Here is a 14,168-nt window from a genome sequence, read left to right as displayed (position 1 = left end):
GATGGAATACTTCTCACTTGCCTGGATGGGTGCAGCTCCAACAAAACTGAAGAAGCTCAACACCATCGAAGACAAAGCAGCCCTCTTCCACAAACATGCACTCCCTACACCATCAATGCCCATCACCAGCAATTTGTACCATTTACAAGGTGCCTTGCAGAAATTTACCAAGACTCTTTAGAGAGCATCTTTCAAATCCACTTCCATCCAGAAGGACATGGACATCTACAAGTTCCCCTCTAAGCTACTCACCATTCTGACTTGGAAATATATTGCCATTCCTTCACTGTCACTGGATCAAAACCCTGGAATTCCCTCTCCAGTGGTTTTTTGGGTCAACCTACAGCACGTGGACTGCAGTGGTTCAAGAAGGCAGCTCACTACCACCTTCTCATGGGCAACTGGGATGGGCAATAAATGCTGACCCAGCCAACAATGCCACATTTTCTGAATGAAAAAAAATAGCAAAATCTGGCTTCAACTGCAGAGAATCTTGGTTAGATCATACCTTGAGTACTGTGTGCAGTTTTCATAGAATCATAGAATGTGGAAGAAGGCCATTTGGCCCATCAAGTCAGCACTGTCCCTCTGAAGAGCATACCTCACAGATCCAGCCACCCACTGTATCCCGTAACCCCCCCCCCCCAATCTATCGTGGCTAATCCTAGCCGACACATCCCTGAACACTATGGAAAATTTCAGTATGGCCAATCCACCTAACCTGCACATCTTTGGACTGTGGGAGGAAACTGGAACGACTGGAAGAAACCCACGCAGACACGGGGAGAACGTGCAAACTCCACACAGACAGTCACCCAAGGCTGGAATCAAACCTGGGTACCCTGGCCCAGAGAATTTACAACCAGACTTGTTCCCAGAATGACGGGACTGTTCCTTTGAAGAGAGATAGTGGACACCGGGGCAGTATTCTCTAGAGCTTCGAAGAATAAGAGGTGATCATGTTGAAAGTTATGAAATACTTAAAGAAATAGATGCAGGGTAAATGTAAGTAAGATGTTTCCCCTGGTTGGGAATTCCAGAACAATCTAAAAATAAACTAAAAACTTCAGACTGAAATGAGGATTTTTTTATTCCCAGAGTGCTGCAAATCTTTAGAATTCTATTGGCCAGAGGGCTGTGGAAATTCAGTCATTGAGGATGTTCAAAGTAGAAATTGAGAGGTTTCTGAACACCAAGGACAGATAGGGATGTGGGAATAATTTTGGAAAAAGTCATTGAACTGAATGATCAGCCATGATTGAAATGAAAGGCAGTGGTATATAAAGGGCTGAATGACCTACTTCTGCTCTCATGGTCCTACATAGGAATTTCGGCAGAGCTGTTCAAGACAACAAGGCTTGTGTTTCTATAGCAGCTCCCCGCCGACATCACAAAGTGTTATACAGCTGATGAAGTATCCTTTGAAGTATGGTGACTGTTATCGGAAATGTAGTTACAAATTTCTGCAGAGAAAGTTCCACAGTGACTCCTTCTACATACTATTGCTGCTTGAGGCATAATTATTGATCCAGAATACTGGGCAAACTTGATTGTTTTTGTTTAGAAAATAGAGCTAACTGAGAAGGCAGATGAAGCTTCTGTTGAGCCTGGCATTCAAAAGACTACACCCCTGACAATGCAGCACTCCCTCAGTGCTACACCAGACAATCCAATTGACTTTTTACAGACAAATCTCTAAAATGTGCATTTCCACCCCTAAAAATCTGTCTGAGAGGCAAAAATATACTGAAATATTGATCCAAGTGGAGCTGAGCCAGGAGCAAAAATAGAGCAGGGTTGAAGGCTCAGGGCAGTGCACAGGCCTGCAAGGAGGCAGCAGAATGGACTCGGTGATTTTCAGACAACAAATATCTCAAGGACACAAGGTGAGTGATTACTTGGAGACTAGATTTTTTTTTTGTTCTCTACATTGGGTTGGTAGAGTTAGTGAGCAAACTTCATCAGTACACAAATAAATAAAAGCTTGGCAGGTCATCACACTGACCTGAAAGACTGTATTAAGCCATGAAGCTTTCCAAAGTTCACCATCCTTCACAATACCGTCTCACAAATGAAGAATGCTACCCTAACTTAGAAACCATACAGTCACCTCAGGAATGGAGTAAGACAGAATATTCACAGACTGAAGTGAATAAATTTGAAAATTATATTTACTTTGGATTCTAGCTGAGAGGACAGCAATCACAGAATTAATCATTTTCTCCAGTGCCTTACTAGCTCATCAGTCATGTCTACTCCTGTGACATGGCCATTAGGTCCCACCAACTTGCTCAGGATGTAGCAGTCCCTCCCAGACCCGCTTCCCAGATCCAACACATGACATCTTTCGAGGCTTTCTGGCACTACAAGCCCACATCCAAAATACCTGTAAAACAACCAAGGGGACAAAAAGAGAAAGAAAATTATGAAGGGAATGGATAAGATAGAAGCAGGGAGGTTGTTTTCACTGGTGGGTGAAACTAGAACAACGGGGCATAGCCTCAAAATAAGGGAAACAGATTTAGGACTAAGTTGAGGAGGAACTTCTTCTCTGAAAGTGTTGTAAATCTGTGGAATTCCCTGCCCAGTGAAGCAGTCGAGGCTACCTCGTTGAATGTTTTTAAGGCACAGATAGGTTTTTGAACAGTAAAGGAATTGAGGGCTATTGTGAGTGGGTGGGTACGTGGAGCTGAGTCCACGTAAAGATCAGCCGTGGATCTTATTGGATGGTTGAGCAGGCTTGATGAGCCAAATGGTCTACTCTTGCTCCTATTTCTTAGTTTCTTATGTAAAGTCAGATTGGAAAAGATAGGCCAGAGGGACAGGTAATGTTTTGGGGACCTGGGTTCGAATCCCACCGCAGCAGATCCGAAAGTGAGAGTGTAATGATGACCATGAATCCATTGTTGATGTTGGAAAAACCCATCTGGTTCACTAATGTCCTTTAGGGAAGAAAACTGCAATCCTTACCTGATCTGGCCTACATGTGACTCCAGACCTACAGCAATGTGACTCTTAACTGCCCTCTGGGCAATTAGGAATGGGCAATACAAGATGGCTTAGCCAGCTACACCCTCATACTGTGAATAAATTATAAAAAAAACATACCAAACACCATCTCCCAGACCAGACACACATCAAACACCACCTCCCAGACAACACACACACCAAACACCACGTCCCAGACAAGACACACACCAAATACCATCTCCCAGACAAGGCACAGACCAAATAATAAGGAAAATGTGGAAATAGGAATGTGAAGGAAGTGAAAAATGGAGAAATGTTATTGCCTTTTGGGAGGAGCTTATGGAGATAGAGAAGGGTGAGCCCATCAAGGAATCCAATTGCTTTTCTTTCACAGACACAGATAGTTGCAGTGTGTTGTACTCCTACACAGGACCATAATAAACCATAGCTCCGGTGGGCTTGAATAGTCACTGTAGATAATAAAATGTTTCCTCTCGCTGGCAAATCTAGAACATAGGGTCACAGACTCATAATAAAAGGTCAATTTAGGACTGACATAAGGAGGAATTTCTTCACTCAGAGGATTGTGAATCTTTGGAATTTTCTATCCTGGAGAATCCCTACAGCGCAGAAAGGTTTGAGTCATACCTAGGGAATAGGAAGATGGTTGTGGTTGTTGGAGATCAGTCATCTCAGTGCCAGGACATCTCTACAGGAGTTCCTCAGGGTAGATATTTCTAATCAACCTGTTCAGAGATTTATTACACACCTCTGGAGTAGGTGGGACTTGAACATGGGCCTCATAGGGACACTGTCGTTATATCACAAGCCCCAAAATAACAAGTGAGATGTTCAGTGATGTTTGCACAATGCTCATCACTATTAAACACTCTTCAGATACTGAAACAGTCTGTATCTAGAAACAACAAAGACTTGGACAACATTCAGGATTGGACTGTTGAGTGGGAAATAATGTATTCATCACAACAGTGCCAAGCAAAGGCCATTTCCAAGAATAGAGAATCCAACCATCAAGACATTTAATGCCATTCCCATTTGCTGAATCCTCACTGTCAACATCCTGGGGCTTACCATTGATCGGAAAATGAAGCAAACTAGTCAAAAAAAAAAACAGGGCTAAACAGATGGTCAGAGACTGGGAATTCTGTGGCGATTAAATCATCTCATGACTCCTGAAACTGTGCCAACCATCTACAAAGCTTGTGATAGAGTGCAGTTACAGAATACTAGATGGATACAGTTCCAGCATCATGCAAGATGCCTGACACTGGGTCAAAGCAGGCTGCCTGAAAGTTACCCCATTGACCACGTTCACTCAATATGTCACAAAGGGAGAGTGGCAGCGGCAGGTGGCAGCAGTATGTTCAAGATGCATTGTAACAACTTACCAAGGCTCCTTACACAGCACATTCCAAACCCCTCCAAACTACCATCTAGAAGGACAAGGGCAGCATGTATATGGGATCGCCACCACCTACAAGATCCCCCCCAAGCAACTCACCATCCTGACTTGGAAATATATTGCCATTCCTTCACTGTCACTGGGTCAACATCTTGGAACTCCCTGCCCAAAGGCATTGTAAGTCTACCTACATGAAATGGACAGTAGCAATTCAAGGACGAATAAGGATAGGCAGTAAATGCTGACCCAAACAGTGATGCCTAAATCCTGAGATCGAATTATTAAGAAAAATCCTGTTGCCAATGGGATGGCCGACAGCTTTGTAGTCCAAACAGCGCCAGGCAGGAACAGTGGTCACTGCTGGAACTCCACCACACTGAGGAGCTGGTTAATTCTGGGTGCTGGGGGAGTCTCAGAAAAGTGAGGAGGAGAGATAGTGAGGGGTTGTTTTCAAGGGACTGTGGAGAGGGGAGGAATAATCTGGGTGGGGATTATTTTTTAATTCATTCATGGGATGACAGCACCACTAGCTTGGCCATCATTAATTGCCCAGAGGGCAGTTAAGAGTCAACCACATTGCTGTGGGGCTGGAGTCACCTGGGCCAGACCAGGTAAGGATGGCAGTTTCCTTCCCTGAAGGACATTAGTGAACCAGGTGGGTTTTTCCCCAACAATTGACAAAGGATTCACAGTCATCATGAGATTCTTAATTACAGATATTTATTGAACTCTATTTCCACCATCTGCTGTGGTGGGAATTGAACCCATGTCCCAAGCGTGTTATCTGGGTCTCTGGATTAATAGTCCAGCGATAATACCACTAGGCCATCTTCTACCCCCAAATTCACAAGTTTCTATCTGCATATCAAACAGGCTTCAGTTGGGTACAAGGCAGCTCCCTGTAAAATCTGTACCTTTGAGTAACCTCTGGATGGATGAGTCTCATAGCATCAGCAGCTGATTTACTGAGGGGGGTGCATGTTTTGTAGCAGGCAACATCGGTTTGCAAATCTTCCGATCTTTTCAGTCGTTTGCCATAATAAGTCTGAAACCAATAGGAAAAGAGAATTAAAAACCAAAAGAACTGCGGATGCTGTAAATCAGAAATAAAGCAGAAGTTGCTGGAAAAACTCAGCAGGTCTGGCAGCATCTGTGAAGAGAAATTAGAGTCAACATTTCGGGTCCGGTGACCCTTCCCCCTCACATTTTTGAATGTTCATTCTTAATGATCCTGAGTGATATAGAGTAAAGCTTCTTTTACACTGTCCCCATCAAACACTCCCCAGGACATGGACAGCATGGAGTTAATGCAGTGTGATACACCATCCACATTGTCCCCATCAAGTACTCCCCAGGATAGGGATAGCATGAAGTTCTCTTTTTCATTAACAGGATGAGGGCATTGCTGGCTAGGCAGCATTTATTGCCCGTTCCTAATTGCCAGAGGGCAGTTAAGAATCATCCACATTGCTGTGGGTCTGGAGTCATGTGTAGGCCAGACCAGGTAAGGATGGCAGTTTCCTTCCCTGAAGGACATTAGTGAACCAGATGGGTTTTTCCCATCAATTGACATGGATTCACAGTCATCATTAGATTCTTAATTCCAGATATTTATTGAATTCAAATACCACCATCTGCCATGGCAGGATTCAAACCCGGGTCCCCAGCCCGTTTTCTCGGTCTCTGGATTAACAGTCCAGCAATAATACCACTGGGCCATCAGTTAATTAGATGGGGTGTAAAACTTCCTGTACATGTCTCTATCAACATTCCCAGGACAGGGTTCAATACAATTGTCGTGGCTGGAGGAATTAATGTTTTTAAGGTAGAGGTGAATAGGTTCTGAGCTAACACAGAAGTCAAATGGTATTGGGCAGTAGTCAGGATAATGGATTTGAGGACATAATCAGATCAGAACAGTCCTACTGAGTAGCAGAACAGGCTTGAGGGGACAAATGGCTTACTCCTGTCCCTAAATGATATATGGAAAACATCCTGAGGCAACATTTTACACAAGAGGAGAGCTATCCCAAATACACACCCTCCAATCAATATCACGAAAACAGGCTATCTCTCCATTATTACATTCCTGTTAGTGGGAGCTTGTGTGCACATATTGCCTGTGAAATTTTCTTTCTAAAGCACGGTTTTACTGTCATAATGTATCGTTGCAATACTGCTCCTTACCAGTAACCAGCACCATCTTATGAAATCTTCCTTTACCAACAGCTTAATGAGCATGAACATTTCCAACTTAGTATTATTTTTGTAAATATTAATGTTTTGGTTTTATTGTTAAGTTTCAGCCTTCGATCTGGATCCAGTGTCTTAGTCTTATTCTATTTATAACATTCAGAAGAAATTTAATCCCAGTTTGTCCCAGATTTTGCTTTTGATGAAAAAGTAATTTGGCCAAAAGATCTTTTGCAATTTTTATTCTTGCCTTTCCAGACATTAATGTAATTTTTTTTAGGATGCTGAAATACACTTTTCACCTAAAGCAATAAAACAGAAATGAAGAAACAGCAAACTGGCGTCTGGAGAATGATTGAGTTTTCTTAAAATAAACCTCTGCTAAATCATCTGTCCCTAAGTAAATTAGTGAAATGCCAGCACTGCCCACCAGCAACAGCAACATAAATAGGGGAGGCTAGGAAAAGAGGGAGGGGACTAAATTAAAGTGGATTTGGAGGGGGAATAGTGCAGTCTAGCCTCCATGGTAACCACACTTCCCTAAAGCATTGAGACAGTTGGTAGACACCACGTGCCCCTTCTCCAAAGACATCCAGGTATGAATATAGCCAGGAAATGGGGCAGGCATCAGAAACTATAACCCCCTGTCTGGGGCTGTTGATGGCTACATTAGCTAGGCCCATGAGCAGGTCTATGCAGAGAAGGATTAAGGTGTCATTTTTAACGAAGCCATCATAAAATCACCCTTTTCTCGAAATAAATTAACAATTAACAAGCATCTCCATTGTGTTGTGTGGCACTATCACTGTGCTAAACGGGACAGATTTCGCACAGATCTAGCAGCTCAAGAATGGGCATCCATGAGGTGTTGTGGGCCATCAACAGCAGCAGAATTGTACTTCAGCACAATGTGTAATCTCATGGCCCGGCATATTCCCCACTCAACCATTACCATCAAGCCAGGGGATCAACCCTGGTTCAATGGAGAGTGCAGGAGGGCATGCCAGGCATACCTGAAGATGAGGTATCAACCTGGTGAAGCCACCAAACAGGACTACTTGCACGCCAAACAGCGAAAGCAGCAAGTGATAGACAAAGCTAAGTGATCCCATAATCAACGGATCAGATCTAAGCTCTGCAGTCCTGCCACATCCAGTACTGAATGGTGGTGGACGATTAAACAACTCACTGGAGGAGGAGGCTCCACAAATATCCCCATCCTCAATGCTGGAAGAGCCCAGCACATCAGTGCAAAAGATAAGGCCGAATTATTCGCAGCAATCTTCAGCCAAAAGTGCCGAGTGGATGATCCAACTCAGCCTCCTCCTGTGGTCCCCAGCATCACAGATACCAGCCTTCAGCCAATTTGATTCACTCCATGTAATATCAAGAAACAGTTGAAGACACTGGATGCTGCAAAGGGTATTGGCCCTGACAACATTCCGACAATAGTACTGAAGGCTTGTGCTCCAGAACTTGCCGCTCCCCTAGCCAAGCTGTTCCAGTACATTTACAACACTGGTATTGACCCAGCAATGTGGAAAATTGCCCAAGTATGTTCTGTACACAAAAGGCAGGACAAATCCAACCTGGTCAATTACCGCCCCATCAGTCTCCTCTCGATCATCAGTAAAGTGATGGAAGGTGTCATCAACAGTGCTATCAAGCAGCACCTGCTCAGCAATAACCTGCTCAGTGATGCCCAGTTTGGGTTCCGCCAGGGCCACTCAGCTCCTGATCTCATTACAGCCTTGGTTCAAATTTGGACAAAAGAGCTGAATTCCAGAGGTGAAGTGAGAGTGACAGCCCTTGACATCACGGCTGCATTCAACAGTGTGTGGCATCAAGGAGCCCTAGCAAAACTAGAATCAATGGGTATCAGGGGGCAAACTCTCTGGTGGTTAGAGTCATACCTGACACATAGGAAGACGGTCGTGCTTGTTGGCGGTCAGTCATCTCAGTTCCAGGACATCTTAGCAGGAATTCCTCAGGGTAGCGTCCTCGGCCCAAGCAAGTAACATTTGTGCCACACAAATGCCAGGCTATAACCATCACCAATAAGAGACAATCTAACCACCGCCCCTTGACATTCAATGATGTTACCATCACTGTATCCCCCACTATCAACATCCTGGGGTTTATCATTGACCAGAAGCTCACCTGGACTCACCAAATAAACACAGTGGCTACAAGAGCAAGTCAAAGGCTAGGAATACTGCAGTGAGTAACTCACCTCCTGACTCCTCAAAGCCTGTTCACCATCTACAAGGCACAAGTCAGGAGTGTGATGGAATACTCCTCACTTGCCTGGATGGGTGCAGCCCCAACAACACGCAAGAAGCTTGACACCATCCAGAACAAAGCAATCCATTTGATTGGCACTACATCCACAAGCATCCACTCCCTCCACCACCAACGCTCAGTAGCAGCAGTGTGTGCTATCCACAAGATGCACTGCACATAATCACTGAAGATCCTCAGACAGCACCTTCCAAACCCATGACCACTTCCATCTAGAAGGACAGGGGCAGCAGATAATGGGAACACCACCACCTGCAAGTTCCTCTCCAAGCCACTCACCATCCTGACTTGTAAATATATCGCCATTCCTTCACTGTTACTGGGTCAAAATCCTGGAATTCCCTCCCTAATGGCATTGTGGGTCAACCCACAGCAGAAAGACCGCAGTGGTTCAAGAAGGCAGCTCACCCCCACCTTCTCAATGGCAACTAGGGATGGGAAAGAAATGCTGGTGAGCTAACAACGCCCACATCCCACAAACGAATTTTAAAAAAACTACCCATCAGGGAACAGCAGGAATTAGAAAACAGAAGCTTAGGGAAAGGGACCAGGCTTTTAAATTAGAATAGAGTTGGAGGAGGCAAATATTGCATTCCACCCTTCATAGTGCCCCTTTCTCAGTAAAGGCATGGTGAGTACTGGTGGGCACTGGGTGCTCTCTCTCCAAGAACACCCAAGTGCGAACACAGTTGTGGAAGAGAGGCAGGCAGTCGTGAACGATGACCCCTTTCATGACCCAATACCTGAACTTGTTAGCAGCAACTTTGACCAGGCCCAGGAGCAAGCCCATAGGTGTATGGTTGAGCTCTTTTATATCCAGGAATGTTTTTTCTCATCACTGAACAGTTTTAACCACCACCAACTCATGCACATTGCAGAAGGCAAACACAATATTAGCATTCATTTTAAGAGGGGTGGAAAACAACAGCAGAGATGGACTGCTGAGGCTGTTTATGGCTCTGGTCAGACTGCATTTGGAGTACTGTGAGCAGTGTTGGGCTCCCTATCTAAAGAAGGATGCGATGCTCTTGTAGAGGGTCTAGATGAGGTTTACAGCAATGATCCCGGAGATGAAGGGCTTGTCATTTGACGAGCGATTGAGGACACTGGATCTGTGCTCAATGAAGTTCAGAAGGATGAGAGAGGATCTCAGTAGATTACTGAGAGGCCTGAATAGAGTGGGCATGGACAAAATGTTACTATTAGTATGAAAGACTAGGACCTGACAGCACAGCTTCAAAGAGAAGGGATGACACATTAGAACTGTGATGAGGAGGAATTTCTCCAACCAGAGGGTGTTGAATCTGTGGACCTCATTGCCACAGAGGGCTGTAGAGGCCAAGTCATTAAATGCATTTAAGACAGAGATTGACCAGCTCTTGATTGGTAAGATGTTCGAGGGTTACGGGGAGAAGGCAGGAAAATGGGGTTGAGAAACCCCAAATCTATAGCCAAGGTCAGATGGCAGAGCAGACTTTGACAGGCCAAATGGTCTTATTCTGTTCCTCTCGCTTATGGTCTTACGTTAGTTTTTTTTAAATAAATTCTCCCCCCCACCAAACCACCTGTGTCTCTAATTAAGTGAAAATTTACAAGAACTGCTCAAGGCAACAACAACAAAAGTGGGGACAGTTTGGAGAAAAGGAGTATGATTGAAAATTTAATAATCTCATTCAACTCCCAAACACCAGATGATGGTTAATCAGTGTTGGTTCAATCTGGGAGACCACAGTGTCATTAAACACTAAATGGAGCTTTGAAATACACATCTTGTGTTTGAGCAACAGCCTGCTGATTGTTCCTTCATTATAACCAGGTCTGACATTGGAAACAGATGTTGGGAGAAGGGTTTGGGCAATATTTGATGATTAGCTAATGAGAGAGACTGTTTGATGTTAAAAAGCAACAGCATGAGAGTTCCCAAGTGCAGAGGTTACTTACAAACATACAATTTCAGAGCAGGATCTCATGAGCTTACACTCTCCCTTCCTCATGAAGAAGCTATCTACCTCTGCTTTAAAAATATTCAAAGACTTTGCTTTCACCACTTTTTCAAGAAGAGGTTTCCAAAGAGAATCATAGAGTGACACAGCACAGAAAAAGACCCTTTGGCCCATTGATTCTGGTAAAGTGTAGGTAAAGCACTGCTTCACCTGGAAGGTGTGTCTGGAACCTTGGATACTGATGAGGGAGGAAGTAAACAGGCAGGTGCTGCACCTTCTGCGGTTACAGAAGGTGCCAAGTGGCTGTGATGGAGGATGTTGAGAGTGAAGGAGGAATAGACCAGAGTGTTCCAGAGGGAATGGTCCTTGTGGAATGCTGACAAGGGAAGGGAGGGTAATATGTGTCTGTTGGTGGCATCCTGCTGGAGGTGGCAGAAATGGCAGTTAATGATCCTTCATTAATATTGATTTTGATGTTGGTGGGATGGTAGGTGAGGACAAGGGGGACCTGATTGCTGCTGTGGGAGAGAAGTAAAGGGGTGAGGGCTGAAGTGCGGGAGATGGGTCCGGCTTAGCTGACGGCCCTGTAAACAACAGTGCTGGGGATTCCTTGGTTGAGGAAGAAGGTGGATATTTTGCAGACCTCCTTGTCAAAGTAGGCATCATCAAAACAAATGTAACAGTGACGGAGAAGGGAAGGGCAGAGTCAGAGATAAACCAAGTCAAGGTGAGAACAAGGTGGAAATTGGAAGTGAAAGCAATTAACTTTTCCAATTCCAACTGAGAGAAGGAAGTAGCACCGATTATGTCATCGAAGTACCAGAGAAAGAGTTGTAGGTGGGGGCCGGAGTAGGACTGGAACAAGGAATGTTCCACGTACCCAACTAAGAGACAGGCATAACTGGGGTTCATGCGGGTACCCATGGCCCCTTTACCCTAAACAAAGTGAGAGGAATTCAAGGAGAAAAATAAGAAATGGAATGGCTGTTTACTGAAGGTGAGGGACATGATATGGTTTGACCGTGTCTCACTGTCTGAAATGTAGTATACCTGTCTAGACTGGGATCGATGTAATAATACAACAGAACCCCACTGACCCAGAATCACAGCTGACTATAAATCAAAGAACAAACGTGATCTGACCTTAACTTACAGCCCAGCAGCTAGAATTATCTCAAACCATCCACTCCTGTGGTCTGGCGTGTGAAAAATGACTAAACTTGCCATGTTATTTCTTGTATTTTGCTAAGAACCATCTGTGATTGTCATTTTGTTGTGTTCAGGATTAGGGATGATAACTTTGCAAGAGGCCTTGGCTGTCATTCAGCAATACCTAACAGTGAGCACGATAACGTATAGTTACAGGACTAGGCTTTACATGACACTTCCATACACAACCATCTCTTAGTCGTTCTATGAGTTTTGTGATGTTACATCCCTAGTGTCTTGGATTACTGTATCCAAAATAATGCTGTAACCTTTTACACCACAGCATCACTCATGTGTCAGCCTTTCATTAACTTACTGTTCTTAATTATGTGTGTGCATGTATTGTGCACATATGTGAATGTGTGTGCATGTGTGCGTGCGTGTGTGTTCGTGTGTGCATGTGTCCGTGTGTGATGTGCATGGACGTGTGTGTGTCTGTATGTGTGCATGCATGTGTGCATGTGTCTGTGTGTGATGTGTGTGCATGTGTGTGTGTGTGTCTGTAGGCTTGCATGTAACACAGGGGTGCTAGGACCCAGGGGAAGAAAAGAAGCAGAGGCAACCTCTTAGCAACCTGCTTGAGCAATATTCAAACACCTCTTTAATGTCGCCCACTGTTTTTCCAAGAAGCTCCCAAATTGCACGAAAGTAACATTCTTCCTAAAGTGGCTTCTTCTGATCATGAACACCGATGTCTGCATGAATCTAATAGAGCTTGCATTTCTAGCGAGTGCACTGTATGCTTACTAATGAAAATAAACAGCTTGAGTAATGCTCCAATCCGCTTACCTTAAGCTGATCCTGAACGGAGGTGTCCTTTTGGCTCATGTCTGTGCAGGTCAGAGCTTGAGGCCTAGAGATGAGCAATAAATCCTTTCCTATGAGACGGCCTGATTGCAAGATTCAATGCGAGAGATTTACAGCATTGTCTACTCCAGTGATATACCCATCTGGGGTGAAAGGCACTGAGCAGGGGTGGTACTGAAACCTGAGCAGTGTAGGACATAGGCTTTTAAAAGCAATTCAGAGGAACAACAAAAGCTGGCCTTTCCAGCAGTCAGTGCATGCGCAAATATTGCTGACGACTTTCCGGTTGCTGTGCAGAGTCACAACAAAAGAAAAAGACTTTGAGCACGGTGTTTTTGAAACATAAGTTGGTTGGACAAAAGGCACGGAATGACTGGTCTGGAATTTGGTCATTGCCAGCAAGCAGCCAGACTCCAGTAGTTGACACATTGCTGTGATTACAGAGTTTGAAAATCTTGTGAATGCAGTGATATGTTGACAGAATCAGTGTGAAGGACATTTTATCAAGTGTTCAATTAATGCAAGTAAAGCTGTCTTTTGCAACAGTGAACTGAAAGGCTTTATACTTCATTGTGTAGGTCAGCTACTTCTTTGAAATATCATGTTTTTATTCTGGAAGTGATAATAATTAATTGATTTGAATGAAGGGGCCAAGAATCAAAGTTGCAACTTTAAGGCAGAAAGATTAATTAAAATGCAATAATAGTGGTGTAGTGATTATAACAAGGTCAGCCAGGTGGACCTCATCGAATATGAGTTCCCTGATTGGAGCTGGCAGATATAAACAGGAGGTTCTGCTCTATCTGAGAGCTGGCTCTGAGGAAGCTGGATCAGCGTCAAGGGTAAGTTGGTGATAGGGCACCATCCTCTGTGGAGTCATTTCAGCTGGCCTAGTCCCAACAGCTCGAGGTCCCTCCAATCTGCCATTTCTCGGCAAGGGCACCTATCGACTAGCATTTTCATCCGACTGGCAGGGAGTGGGGGGGTGACGTGGAGGGAGGAGTGGGGATGGAGGGGTGAGGGATGGAGGGGTGAGGGTAATGAGGTGGAGGAGGGAGTGGGGGTAATGAGGTGGGGGTAATGAGGTGGAGGGAGGAGTGGGGGAAATGAGGTGGGGGTAATGAGGTGGAGGGAGGAGTTGGGGTAATGAGGTGGGGGTAATGAGGTGGAGGGAGGAGTGGGGGAGGGGAAGGTGGGGGAGGGGAAGGTGGAGGTGGAGGGGAAGGTGGGGGAGGGGAAGGTGGAGGCGGAGGGAGGAGCGGGGGAGGGGAAGGCCGAGGGCGGAGGGAGGAGCGGGGGAGGGGAAGGCCGAGGGCGGAGGG

At 44.9% G+C, this 14,168-nt stretch overlaps 1 protein-coding gene across 3 annotated transcripts in view; it reads right to left on the bottom strand.

Annotated features, from left to right (window-relative positions):
• Positions 1-14,168, bottom strand: part of zgc:153372 (uncharacterized protein LOC767695 homolog) — a 92,474-nt gene that overhangs the window by 24,313 nt on the left and 53,993 nt on the right. The window contains exons 2-4 of one of the 3 annotated variants that reach the window (XM_048602958.1): positions 12,829-12,892; positions 5,308-5,438; positions 2,236-2,386 (exon numbers count right to left, since the gene is read on the bottom strand). In XM_048602958.1, coding sequence (XP_048458915.1) covers positions 2,236-2,386; positions 5,308-5,438; positions 12,829-12,892 — 346 coding nt within the window. Of the gene's footprint in view, positions 1-2,235; positions 2,387-5,307; positions 5,439-12,828; positions 12,930-14,168 lie in introns of all 3 variants that reach the window. The other 2 variants (XM_048602959.1, XM_048602960.1) reach the window with 2 other exon arrangements.

Source organism: Rhincodon typus, chromosome 11 (genome assembly GCF_021869965.1).
Source record: "Rhincodon typus isolate 14 chromosome 11, sRhiTyp1.1, whole genome shotgun sequence".
Classification (NCBI taxonomy): Eukaryota; Metazoa; Chordata; class Chondrichthyes; order Orectolobiformes; family Rhincodontidae; genus Rhincodon; species Rhincodon typus.
This window is presented reverse-complemented; position numbering and strand designations above follow the sequence as displayed.